This window comes from Chiloscyllium plagiosum, unplaced genomic scaffold (genome assembly GCF_037043375.1).
Source record: "Chiloscyllium plagiosum isolate Xiang-an unplaced genomic scaffold, Cpla_swu_hap1 HiC_scaffold_15, whole genome shotgun sequence".
Taxonomy (NCBI): Eukaryota; Metazoa; Chordata; class Chondrichthyes; order Orectolobiformes; family Hemiscylliidae; genus Chiloscyllium; species Chiloscyllium plagiosum.
In genome coordinates, this window is record NW_028270153.1 from 55,862,093 (window position 1) to 55,875,131 (window position 13,039).

A 13,039-nucleotide genomic window follows, 5' to 3' on the forward strand; every position below is an offset into this window, starting at 1 on the left:
CAGGGACCCGGGTGTGATTCCACCCTCCAACGACTGTCTGTGTGGACATTGCACATTCTCCCTATGTCTGTGTGGGTTTCTGTCGGTGCTCCAGTTTCTTCCCACAGTCCAAAGTTGTTCAGATTAGTTGGATTGGCCATGCTAAATTGTCCATAGTGTGCAGGCTAGGTGGATTAGCCATGGGAAATGCAGTGTTACAGGGATAGGGTAGATCTAGATTCTTGATGGTCGTTGGGCTGAATGGCCTGCTTCCACAATTGAGGGACTCTGTGATTCTAAAATAACTTCATTAAGTTAAACCTCCTTGCACACAGGTATCAAAACTTAAATTACAAATGTTGTTGAATGGATTAATTTGAACTGTATCATCTGAATGATGTAACACAGACAAAAAAAAACAATTGAAAAGAAACTAAAAGAGCACATCTGCTTGCAAATTTTCATACCAACCCTTTCGAGATACTTTACAAGAAAATACCAATGTCTAATTGCTGAGTCAAGGAAGAAAGACTAACAGAGGTCACTAAAGAACCAAAGAAGAGAAGGTTTTCCAAGATTTTGAAAGGAAACAAAGGTGGAAGATTTTATGGAGGGAAAGTGGGACTAAGTCAGTTAAAACCTTGCTTCTTCTGGTGGACTGAAGGGAGGAATTGTTGCATAGAAGACCAGAGTCCACGGATTGAAGAATGTAGGATTGTTTAAATAACTGGAGGAATTTGCATGGTTAGGAAGCTGTGAACTTATTATGTCAGAAAACCAAGTTAGAATGGAGAGTAGAAGAAACAGCACAGAAACAGAAGCTTTGTTTTGATAAGTTGGGACTGACAGCATTGATAGTGGAAGGTGATGGACTGATAATTTAAATCATTAGCATCAATAGTGGAAAGGGCTTTGTTGGAAAGCTTAAAGGTAAGATGGTTGCACCATTCCAATCATGTTTTGCTCAGAATTAGAGAGAAGCGAAAGCCGTTATTGGCATTGGAGTAAGGTTTATGTCAAGTGGCAATAACAATAGCTTATGTCTTCCCACTGTTCACCATAGCAACAAGCCAAGACTTAACTGACATAATTGACAACTCAATTTACGCAGTATATGAAAATGTACCACTCCAACTTGAGAATTTTTTTAATATATACACACATGAATCTGCATAATGTGGATCATAATTGCAATTTGTGAATCATTATTCATCCTCTTGCACAAAGATGTACATTATTTTCTTAGCTCATGCCACTGACGAACTGTAGCTTAAGTAGAAATCAAGACTGAGTACACTGCATACCCATATTGCTCAAATGATAAATACAATTCATTCAGAAGAATTTTTTTTTCCAGGATTACTATAAGTAATGTGAACTTACCAGATATGAGTATCATTCTGGTCCCTAACTTGGGACTGAAAGTTGATATGTCCAATGGCTACATTGAGACGAATGGTAACTGGCAGATCAAAGCAAATATTTTGTAAGTATTCTTTACCTCAAAAATAATTACAGTATTGTGATTTGGATCAGTTATGCTGGCTGACATCACTCTCATTTTGGACTACATTTGAGATACAACTGTTGCTTACTGAGCTACAATTGGCAGTTAATTTAAGAGACTTCCCATGGCCTGAGCAACTTTGATGTCACCAGTGTCAGCTGTCCCAGGTGAGCAATTATCCCACCCTTTTGTCAAATTGTGGTCATCACATCCCCTTTTTCTCAGGCCTTCAGTCCCAGTTTCCAGAAACAGTTTGATGAACCACAGAGAATTTAGACACAATAAGCTGTCATAATCCACAAATTTTCAGTCCATGGAATTTAAGCCTCCAGTTATAAATGAAAGCTGAAAAAACAGAGCTGTGACTTAATGCCAAGGGAATTCTTTTAATTTTTTGGCCAAGTCTTTGTAGTCCCAGGTAATCTGAGAGCACAATGATCCACATAACTTATAAGAAAGATATTAATGTCAGGATATTGCCATCTTTCTGCAAACCTAATTTCATGATTTATCCAACTGAGTAATTGAGTTTGTTTATTTTGTTTCCTGTTAACCAAGATTAATAGTTTGAGCATTCAGTTCCAGACTTAACATTTGACCTTTATAGAGCTTACTTTTTTTCACTGCAGCAGGACCTCTGGTACTATAAAGGCACAGATCAAGAGCATTGCCATCTCATTTTACCTTAAGTTTGGCAAAGATAATACAGGCAAGCCTATTGTATCAATGATGGACTGTGCAAGCTGCATCTCAAAACTCCAAGTTTATGCATCAGGAAGAGCTAGGTAACTGTGTTCTTTCTCTAACTTCTGCATGTGTCCTTCAGATGTCATTGGAAAAGTTTGCATTTGTATTATGATTTTCAAAGTTTTACCAGGCAGCTGAGTATGTCCAGCTTTTTATGTTTTTATAGCAAATTTCATGGTCAGTTTACTAATCAACACCTAATGTTGAAGCTGTAATAACCATTGAGCATGCATATGTTCTGTGAGGTTTGCATTATAAATCTTTGACAGCTCGGTAATCAAGAATAAACTTCAATCATGACTGCATGAGATTTTTGAAAGACCAATCCACAGTTCCCACCTCCATGTATGGATTAACCAATTCCTTTTCGAAATGCCTCATAAAACATTTTAGCTCACTGCAGACTTATTTGTCTTTGTGTGTTTTGTATAGAGCCAATATGCTCATGATCCTCCAAACTTTCTTCTATTCTTCCTAAATTCTAAACACATTTCTCAAGATGATAATTTCTTTGTTAAACTCTAATAATTGAAATAGAGACTATAGCATCACTTGGTCTCAAAAATCATTCCTTGCCAGATTTTTATTTAACTCTGGTATGCTCTCTATCTCACCCAGGTCTTCTCTACCATTTATCATCTACAGGAAGAGAAAATATAAGTTTGACTTCACCGAACTGTTACCCTTCTATTCATTCATAATATCCAAACTATTTGTCTTTTTTTTTAAGTTCTTCATCCGTGTTCTTAGTTTAATGAAAAACATCCCTTTTCTTACCATACTCCTCATACCTTCCTCGTTAAGAAGGTCAAAGTAACCAAAAGAATTAAAAAAGAAACAGACTTTTTTTCATCTTGGGAAAGATGAGAGCTGACTTCACTTGTCAAGAAATTGAGCCTGATTTTCTTGCAATCACTCTCCAAAGAAAACCAGGTTTCCCCTGTGTAAAAGTCAGGAAAATAAGATTAATGCCAAATGTAACACATCGTCCTCATTCCCTTTACTTATCCCTGAATTTCTTAAGAGTTACCCCCAAGGTGTTGGAGAGAGGCATGCATTATGAATAGATGATGCCATGGTAACAAGGCTGGAGAGTCATTCCTGCCTTCCCTTCAGTTTCCTGAGGTTGAGACTGATGGCACAACTATTTACAGTATTATCCCAAAATTGCTGGCAACAAACCTTAAGGCTGGACTTCAGTGAGAATATGGTACTGAGGAGGCCGGTCAGGCCTTAGAGATGGCTCTGTCCTCAGTTCATTCCTGAAGAAGGGCATGTGCCCGAAACGTCGAATCTTCTGTTCCCTAGATGCTGCCTGACCTGCTGTGCTGTTCCAGCAATAAAGTTTCAACTTTGATCTCCAGCGTCTGCAGACCTCACTTTCTCCTCTGTCCTCAGTTCCAAGTGTATGGCCTATCAGGCTGGGCCAATGTCCTTAAATAAGCAAATCATATCACTGGCCTGGTCCAAACACTCTGGACTCATGGAATGCTCCGAAATGAACTTCATTTTGTGAGGGAATTGAAAAAAAATCAGTCCATTATGTTTCTCCTTAAAGTTATACCTCTTGGCAACTACTTGAAAAGGTTTGTGAAACTCTTTCACACTGAAACCTTTCTAACACAGGTAACCAGCTTTGAGCAATTATTGCTGCAATATTCACCGAAACAATGACCCAAGGTTCCATTACTATCCATGAGGAGAGATAGTCTCTTTCTGCTGTAGTTGGACCAGGCTGGTGTCCAAACAGAGGGGAACAAGTCAAAGCTGGTGACAAAACTGGCATTTGACCCTTTCTGAAACCAGGTGATGAGGGAAGGAGCATTCAGCAAAGTCAGAATGTTGAAAGCCACTTGTCCTTCCCACAATCCAAAATACGGTACTGAATCCTCAAAGCTGGAGGCATTCCAATTGGGCATGATGGGAACTCCTACCAGATAGTATATCTACACGTGGAAAATATCAAACCAACCGGAAAACCTGAACATAAAAGTATCCAGGGAGGTTTAGTGTACTTCAGTTAACTGTAAGCATGCAGGGAAGGGAGTAAAATTGGAACTGTAACTTATTTAAGGTGCAGTTTTTTCACTGAGACAACTGTGTCCATGCCAACCATTAGCACCTGAGAATCCTGAGCAAAGGTAATATTTGTCAACACAAATCTGTAGTGATCGTAACAATGTCAGTCAGGTGGACCTCATAGAATAAGAGTTCCCTGATTGAGGTTGTTAACCTGGGCCAATCAGAGAGCCCTGTATGACAAAAATAAACAGGAGAGTCAGAGTCATAGAGATGCACAGCACAGAAGCAGACCCTCGGTCCAACCCATCCATGCCGACCAGATATCCGAACATAATCCAGTCTCATTTGCCTGTACTTGGCTCAGATCCCTTTAAATCTTTCCTATTCATGTATCCATCCAGATAACTTTTGAATTTTGTAATTGTACCAGCCTCCACCGCTTCCTCTGGCAGCTCATTCAATACATGCACCAAAAGTTGCCCCATAGCTCAAACCCTCCAACCCTGGCAAAATCCTTGTAAATCATTTCTGAACCCTTTCATGCTTCACAACATCCTACTGATAGGAGGGAGAACAGAATTGCACACAACATTCCAAAAGTGGCCTAACCAATATCCTGTACAGCTGTAACAGGACCACCCTATACTCCTATACTCAGTGCTCTGACCAATTCCTATACTCAGTGCTCTGACCAATAAAGGAAAGCATACCAAATGTTTTCTTCACTACGTGCAACTCTACTTTCAAGGAACTATGAACCTGCACTCCGAGGTCTGTTTGTTCAGCAACACTCGCAGGACCTTTATATTAAGGTATGTAAGTCCTGATCTGATTTGTCTTTCTAAAATGCAGCACTTCACAGTTACCTAAATTAAATTCCATCTGCCACTCCTCAGCCCATTGGCTCAGTTAATCAAGATCCCATTGTATACAGAGGGAACCTTCTTCGCTGTCCACTATACCTCTAAGTTTGGTGTCATCTACAAACTTGCTAACTATATCTCGTATGTTCACATTCAATCATTTATCATTTAGTGGTCACAGGCCTCCAGTATGAAAAACCACCACCCTCTGTCTTCTACCTTCAAGCCAGTTCTGTATCCAAATAGTTAGTTCTCCCTGTATTCCATGAGATTTAACCTTGCTAACTAGTCTACCATGATGAACCTTGTTAAATCCTCACTGAAGTCAATTTAAATCAAGTCCACCACTCTGCCCAAATCAATCCTCTTCGTTAAATCTTCAGAAAATGCACTCGAGTTCGTGAGACATGATTTCTCACACACAAAGCTATGTTAACTATCCATAATTCTGTTCATTCTGACAGTTGCATCACTGTCAAGGACTCTCCGGATGTAAATAAAGGATGAACTGGGTGATGAGTTACCGGCCTTTGTGTAATTATTTTAGTGGTGATGAGAGAAAACAACATTCCTAAAGAAACTCACTCACAACAGTTGTCTTTGAGTTGATTTCTGGCATCATGCCGTTATTTGGGCAGCTTGACTCATTCGATTCTGCTATCGAAGACTGGTCCCAGTCTGTGGAAAGAAGTTATTATTTTTTCTGGGTCAAGGACGTTGGGGAAGACAAAAAACAAAAAGTAATTCTCCGGACAGCTCGTGTACCCTCAGCTTTTTCAGTTAAGAACAAAGAACAAATAAAATTACAGCACAGGAACAAGCCCTTCGGCCCTCCAAGCCTGCACTGAGCCAGATCCTCTGTCTAAACCTGTTGCCTATTTTCTGAGGGTCTGTGTCTCTCTGCTCCCTGCCCATTCATGTATCTGCCCATTAAGATACATCTTAAATGATGTTACCATGTCTACCTCTACTACCTCCACTGGCAATGAATTCCAGGCCCCCACCACCCGCTGCATAAAGAACTTTCCATGCATATCTTCCCTAAACTTTTCCCTTCTCACTTTGAACTTGTGACCCCTAGTAATTGAGTCCTCCACTCTGTCTATACCTCTCATGATTTTGTAGACCTGAATCAGATCCCCCCTCTGACCTCCATCTTTCTAATGAGAATCATCCTCATCTATTCAACCTCTCTTCATAGTTAGCACCCTCCATACCAGGCAGCATCCTGGTGAACCTCCTCTGCACCCTCTCCAAAGCTTCCAAATTGTTTTGGTAATGTGGTGACCAGAACTGTATACAATATAACAAATGTGGCTGAACCAAAGTCTTATACAACTGTAACATGGCCTGCCAACTCTTATACTCAATACTTTGTCCAATGAAGGAAAGCTTGCCGTATGCCTTCTTGACCACTCTATAGACCTGCTTTGCCACCTTTAGGGAACAATGGACCTAAACACCCAGATCACTTTGTACATCAATTTTCCCCAGAACTTTTCCATTTACTGTATAGTTCGCTCTTGAATTGGATCTTCCAGAATGTATCACCTCGCATTTGTCCGAATTGAACTCCATCTGCCATTTCTCTGCCCAACTCTCCAAAATTCTGTTGCATTCTCTGACAGTCCCCTTCACTAGCTGGTACTCTAACAATCTTAATGCAATCTGAAAACTTGCTAGTCAGACCAGCTATACCTTCCTCCAGATCATTTATGTATATCACAAACAACAATGGTCTCAGCACAGATCCCAATGGAACACGACAGGTCACAGTTCTCCATTTTGAGAAGCTCCCTTCCACTACTACACTCTGTCTCCTGTTGCCCAGCTAGTTCTTTATTCATTAGCTAGTACATCCTGGACCCCATGCGACTTCACTTTCTCCATCAGCCTACCATGAGGAACCTTATCAAATGCCTTACTGAAGTCCATGTATAAGACACCTGCAGCCCTGCCCTCATCAACCAACTTTGTCACTTCCTCAAAGAATTCTAGTAAGTTGCTAAAACATGATTTCCCTGCATAAAACCATGTTGCCTATCACTGATAAGCTCATTTTCTTCCAAATGGGAATAGATCCTCAGTATCTTCTCCAGCAGCTTCCCTACCACTGACGTCAGGATCACCGATCTATAATTACCTGGATTATCCCTGCTACTCCTCTTAAACAAGGGGCCAACATTAGCAATTCTCCAGTTCTCCAGGACCTCACCTGTGTTCAAGGATGCTGCAAAGATATCTGTTAAAGCCCAGGTATTTCCTCTCTTGCTTCCTTCAGTAACCTGGGATAGATCCCATTTGGATCTGGGGACTTGTCCACCATAATAGAAAGCCTAACACTTCCTCCCTCCTTATGCTGACATCAAACATCTATCCCTAATCTCAATGTCCATCATGTCCCTCTCCTTGGTGAATACCGATGCAAAGTACTCGTTCAGAATCCTACCCATTTTCTGTGACTCCACGAATATCTTTCCTCCTTTGTCCTTGAGTGGGTCAAACCTTCTCTAGTTACCTTCTTGCTCCTTTTATATGAGTAAAAGTCTTTGGGATTTTCCTTAACCCTATTTGCTAAAGATATCTCATGACCCCTTTTCGCCTTCTTAATTCCTTGTTTCAGATTGATGCTACATTCCTGATATTCTTGCAAAGCTTCGTCTGTCTTCAGTCACCTAGACCTTATGAATGCTTCCTTTTTCCTCTTAGCTAGTCTCACAATTTCATCTGTCATCCATGGTTCCCTAATCTTGCCATTTCTAACCTTCATTTTCACAGGCACATGTCTCTCTTGAACTCTAATCAACCTCTCTTTAAAAGCCTCCCACATATCAAATGTGGATTTGCCCTCAAACAGCTGCTCCCAATCTACATTCCCCAGCCCCTGTTCAGTTTTGGTATAGTTGGCCTTCCCCTAATTTATCCCTCTTCCTTTAGGACCACTCTCATCTTTGTCCATGAGTATTCTAAAACTTATGGAACTGTGATCACTATTCCCAAAGTAATCCCCTACTGAAACTTCAACCACCTGACCGATGGTCCAAGTCCAGTATGGCCTCTTCCCGAGTTGGACTATTTACATGCTGCTCGAGAAAACTCTCCTGGATGCTCCCTACAAATTCTGCTCTATCTAGACCTCTAACACGAAGTGAATCCCAGTCAATGTTGGGAAAATTAAAATCACCTATTACCATCACCCTATTGCTCCTACATTTTTCCCTAATCTGTATACATATTTGTACCTCAATCTCATGTTCACTTTTGGGAGGCCTGTAGTACAGCCCCAACATTGTTACTGCACCCTGCCAATTTCTGAGCTCTGCCCATCTTGCCTCACTGCTCGAGTCCTCCATAGTGCCTTCCTTCAGCACAAATGGGATATCCTCTCTGACCAGTAATGCAACTCCTCCACCCCTTTTACCACCATCTCTATCCCACCAGAAGCATCTTTACCCTGGAATATTTAGTTGTCAATCATGCCCTTCCCTCAACCAAGTCTCAGTAATAGCAATAACATCATACTCCCAGGTACTCATCCAAACCCTAAGTTCATCTGCCTTCCCTCCTACACTTCTTGCATTAAAATAAATACACCTCAGACCACATATCACTCTGCGTTCATCATCTGCTCCCTTAGTCACACTGACTTCATTATCTAGTTCCTTACAGGCTTTAGTTACTACCTCCTTATTGTCCACTAACCTCCTCATTTGGCTCCCATCCCCCTGCCACATTTAAACCCTCCCCAATAGCATTAGCCAAAGCTCCTCCAGAACATTGGATCCACTCCTGCCCAGGTGTAGATCATTCGATTTGTAATAGTCCCACCGCCACCAGAACTAGTCCCAGTGTCACAAAAATCTGAACCCTTCTTCCTGAACCATCTCTCAAGCCATGCATTCATCCTGCCTATTCATTCATTTCTACTCTGTCTAGCAAGTGGCACTTGTAGCAATTCTGAGATTACTACCTCTAAGGCCCTACTTTTAAACTTGGCTCATAGCTCCCTAAATTCTGCTTATAGGACATCATCCCGTTTATTACCTATATATTGGTGCCTATATGCACCATGACAACTGGCTGTTCACCCTCCCCCTTGAGAATGTTCTGCAGCGGATCGGAGACATCCCTGACCCATGCACCTGGGAGGCAACATACCATTCGGAAGTCTCATTTTCAACCATAGGAATGCCTATCTACTCCCCTTACAATTGAATCCCTTTTGACTATAGCCCTTCCTCTTTTTTCCTGCCCTTCTGAACAGCAGAGCCAGCCACAGTGCCATGAACTTGGCTACTGCTGCCTTCCCTTGGTGAGCCATCTCCCCCAACAGTATCCAAAATGGTATACCTGTTTTGGAGGGAGATGACTGCAGGGGACACCTACACTGCCTTCCTGCTCTTTCTCTGTCTTTTGGTCACCCATTTCCTTTCTCCCTCATAATCTTAATCTGCGGTGTGACCAATTCACTAAAAGTGCTATCCACGACCTCCTCAGCATCATGGATGCTCCAACATGAGTCCATCCGCAGCTCCAGAGCCTTCATGTGATCTAACAAGACCTGCAGCTGGACACACTTCTTGCATGTGAAGGAGTCAGGGACATCAGCCGCATCCCTGAGCTCCCACATTGAACAAGAGGAGGATAACACAGATGTGAGATCTCCTGCCATTTTTAAGCTTAAGCTTCACTTAGATAAATGAAAAATGAAAGAAAGATTTTTAACAGTCACATGATTTAAAAAAAAAAGAAAAACGTTTACCTTATCACACACTACAGAGTCCATTGTTTTTTGGTCAAAGGAGGAGGGCGGGTGGCAGACACTACATGCTCCTCACTCTCACCGCTGCAAATGAAGGCCACTGGCACTCAAAGTAAGTCATTTTAAGAGGGAAAATTTACCTTCCTGGCAGCCTCCTGGTCTCTCTCTCTTGCTGCTCCTGAAAATGAAGTTATTAGAAGCCTAACTTTTCCTGAGGCACCAGATACGAAAACCTTTCAAGAGTTGACTGATTTAGTTAAGGAATATTATGACCCCAAACCTCCTTTCATTCACTATTGGTTTTACTCGGCAATTCAAGAACCAGAAAAATCCATATCAGTATTTTTGACTAGATTAGGATGACTGGCAGAGGCATATGCGTTTGGGTTACCCATTATGAGATGCTGACAAACCCCTTAGTAGGTGGGATTAATGATGTAACTATATAAAAGCACCTACTAGTTAAAACCTAACTGGACTTCAACCAGGCACTACAACTGGCTTTATCACTGGAAAATGCAGCTAGCAAGCTTTTCTGATGGAAGAGAACACCCTCACCAGTCTGACTGAGCTGGGGGTCACTGCTTGAGTGACGGCAATTGTATAGCCTCACTCAGGTCATATCATGAACAGAGAGACTCTAGGTCAGCCCACAGCAAAACTCCAAAACAAAACAAAGCCTCAGCCAAATGGTTAAAATATTCTTCTGGATCTGGGCCAGCAAGCATTTCAGTTGCTGCTGGTATTCAAACTTGAGATAGCAAAAGAGTAGCACTGGATCTAAATTGAGAAAGAGAACTCATAAGCCAGTATCCAGAATAGGGCACACCCTGCAAATTCCACCCATAACTAGTTTGGAACAATTAAATTGCTTAGCAACATCCAAATCAGAACCAATCAAAATAAATGTCTGGTTAAATAGTCACCCAGTTCTAATGGAGGTTGATACTGGCATGGCTATATCAGTGATTGCAGAACCAATCCTTAACAAAATTAGCTCTGGACTCCAACTCTTAAGGTTATGCAAAGCCTCGGTTAGACTGAGAACCTATACTGAGGAACCTTAACAAATTAAGGGTACTACTTCGGTTCTGGTGTCTTAAGAGAAGCAGCTGGTTCAGTGACCACTGATTGTAGAAGAAGGCTCAGGCCCAAGCTTGATGGGGAGAAATTCATTGAGAACGTTTCACATTGATTGGCTCAAAGTTTTTTGATTAGAAGGTGGCCGTCTGAGTGAAGTCCTAATTAAATACCTGAACGTTTTTCAGGAAGGTCTAAAGGCTATCAAAGGAGCCAAGGCAACCTTGCATGTTGACCAGGAAGCAATTCCACGATCCTGCAAGGCCCTTCCAGTGCCATTTACCTTAGGGGCAAAAAGACAGGCAGAAGTCAGAAGGCTGGAAAGTGAAGGTATCATCACATCAGTCAGTTTGCAGAATGAGCAGCACCGTTGTACCGATTGTGGAGCCCAATGGGTCAGTTCACTGATGTGGGAATTTTAAATAAATGATTAACTGTTTTTTGCAATTGGATGAATACCACTCCCTCACCTAGAAGATTTATATGCAAAGCTTGCAGGGTGTGCTGTCCTTCACAAAGCTGGACATAAGCCACGCATACTTGCAATTGTAATTAGATGAGGATTCCCTGAAGAATTTTTAAAATTCATTCATGGGATGAGGGTGTTGCTGTCTAGGCCTGAATTTATTATCTATCCCTTAGGGCAGTGAAGAATCAACCACATTACTGTGGATCTGGAGTCACATATAGTCCAGACCAAGTAAGGATGGCTGTTTCCTTCCATGAAGGATGTTAGTGAACTAGATGGGTTTTTCTCAAAAATTGACAACAGTTTCATGGTTATCATTAGACTCTTAATTCTAGATTTTTTATTGAATTCAAATTTCACCATCTGCTGTAGTGGGATTCAAACCTGGGTCCCCAAAACATAACGTGGATTAACAGTCCAGCAATATCATGAGGCAATCACTCTGAGGGAGCTGGATCAGTGTCAAGGACACTTCAATTGTAAATAAAGGGGGACTTGCTGACGGGATGTCGACCTCTGTTGAATTATTTCAAAACCTGGATTTTTATGACATCCTATATCCACCCCAATCCTTTGCTCCAGTTGTTGTCAGTGCTAAGGACATTTTCCTTGATATGCTAAAGGCAGAAACAAGCTTTCCAACATCAGATTTGCACTTCTGGTACATACAGACAACCATGAGGGCCATCACTGACAGAACAGAATGAGGCGAATGGAACTGTCCAATTTTGACATTCTAACAATGATAAAATTTTTAAAATACTTCATTGTCTATAAAGAACTTTAGGATATTTTGAGAATGGATCCTATAAATCCAAGTTTTTAATTCTTTTCTTTCTTCACTCATCAATGATCTTGACCTCAAGCATAGATTTTATCAAATGAACAGTAAATTAATGAATAAAAAATGATTTCAAAGTGCCTTAATATATAGCCTGGTCCTTATATTTAATGCTCTTAATAATAATTGCATTTCTTACTCAAAATTTTCAGGAGGCTGGGCTTAATATTTCATGCTTATATTTTTATATTCAGCTGGCTATACAACCTGATCATCAGATGGTATGAACCATCCTTAAGAAGATATCTGAATGATGAGGTATGATACAGCAATATATATGATTGGAGGTATCTCCAAAATCTCCGTCCATCATTATTATTTGCTCATAATATGTAACACAAATTTGAAGATTTTGTTACCAATGATTGTTTTGGTAAACCACTTACTTCATATTTCAATGTTACTTGCCATAAATTAAAGATAGTTAAACACGTTAAAAAGAAAGGAATACAAAGGCATGCTGATGGGGCTAGGTGAAATAGAATAGGTAGGAAGCTCACGTGGAGCATAAAAAATGGTTGGCTGAATGGCCTACTTCTGTATGGAAATACTGTGGTAAAATACCAAAAACTACCAGGTGGATGTTGTACAGCTGTCTGGCAGGCCCAAGGAATCTTTTCCACGCTGCTGCTATTTGATCAGCAGTAGGTCCACACTTGGTCCCTTCACATGGCATTCCTGATGAAGAGCTCCGGCCCGAAATGTCGATTTTCCTGCTCCTCTGATGATGCCTGACCTGCTGTGCTTTTCCAGCAACATACTCTCAACT

General features: G+C 41.1%; 1 protein-coding gene across 3 annotated transcripts in view; it reads left to right on the forward strand.

Moving 5' to 3' along the window:
* Positions 1-13,039, forward strand: part of LOC122560022 (bactericidal permeability-increasing protein-like) — a 120,531-nt gene that overhangs the window by 49,461 nt on the left and 58,031 nt on the right. For all 3 annotated transcript variants that reach the window (XM_087994956.1, XM_087994957.1, XM_087994958.1), the window contains exons 4-6: positions 1,337-1,465; positions 2,116-2,271; positions 12,465-12,528. In XM_087994956.1, the coding sequence (XP_087851082.1) occupies positions 1,337-1,465; positions 2,116-2,271; positions 12,465-12,528 (349 nt within the window). The remainder of the gene's footprint in view (positions 1-1,336; positions 1,466-2,115; positions 2,272-12,464; positions 12,529-13,039) is intronic.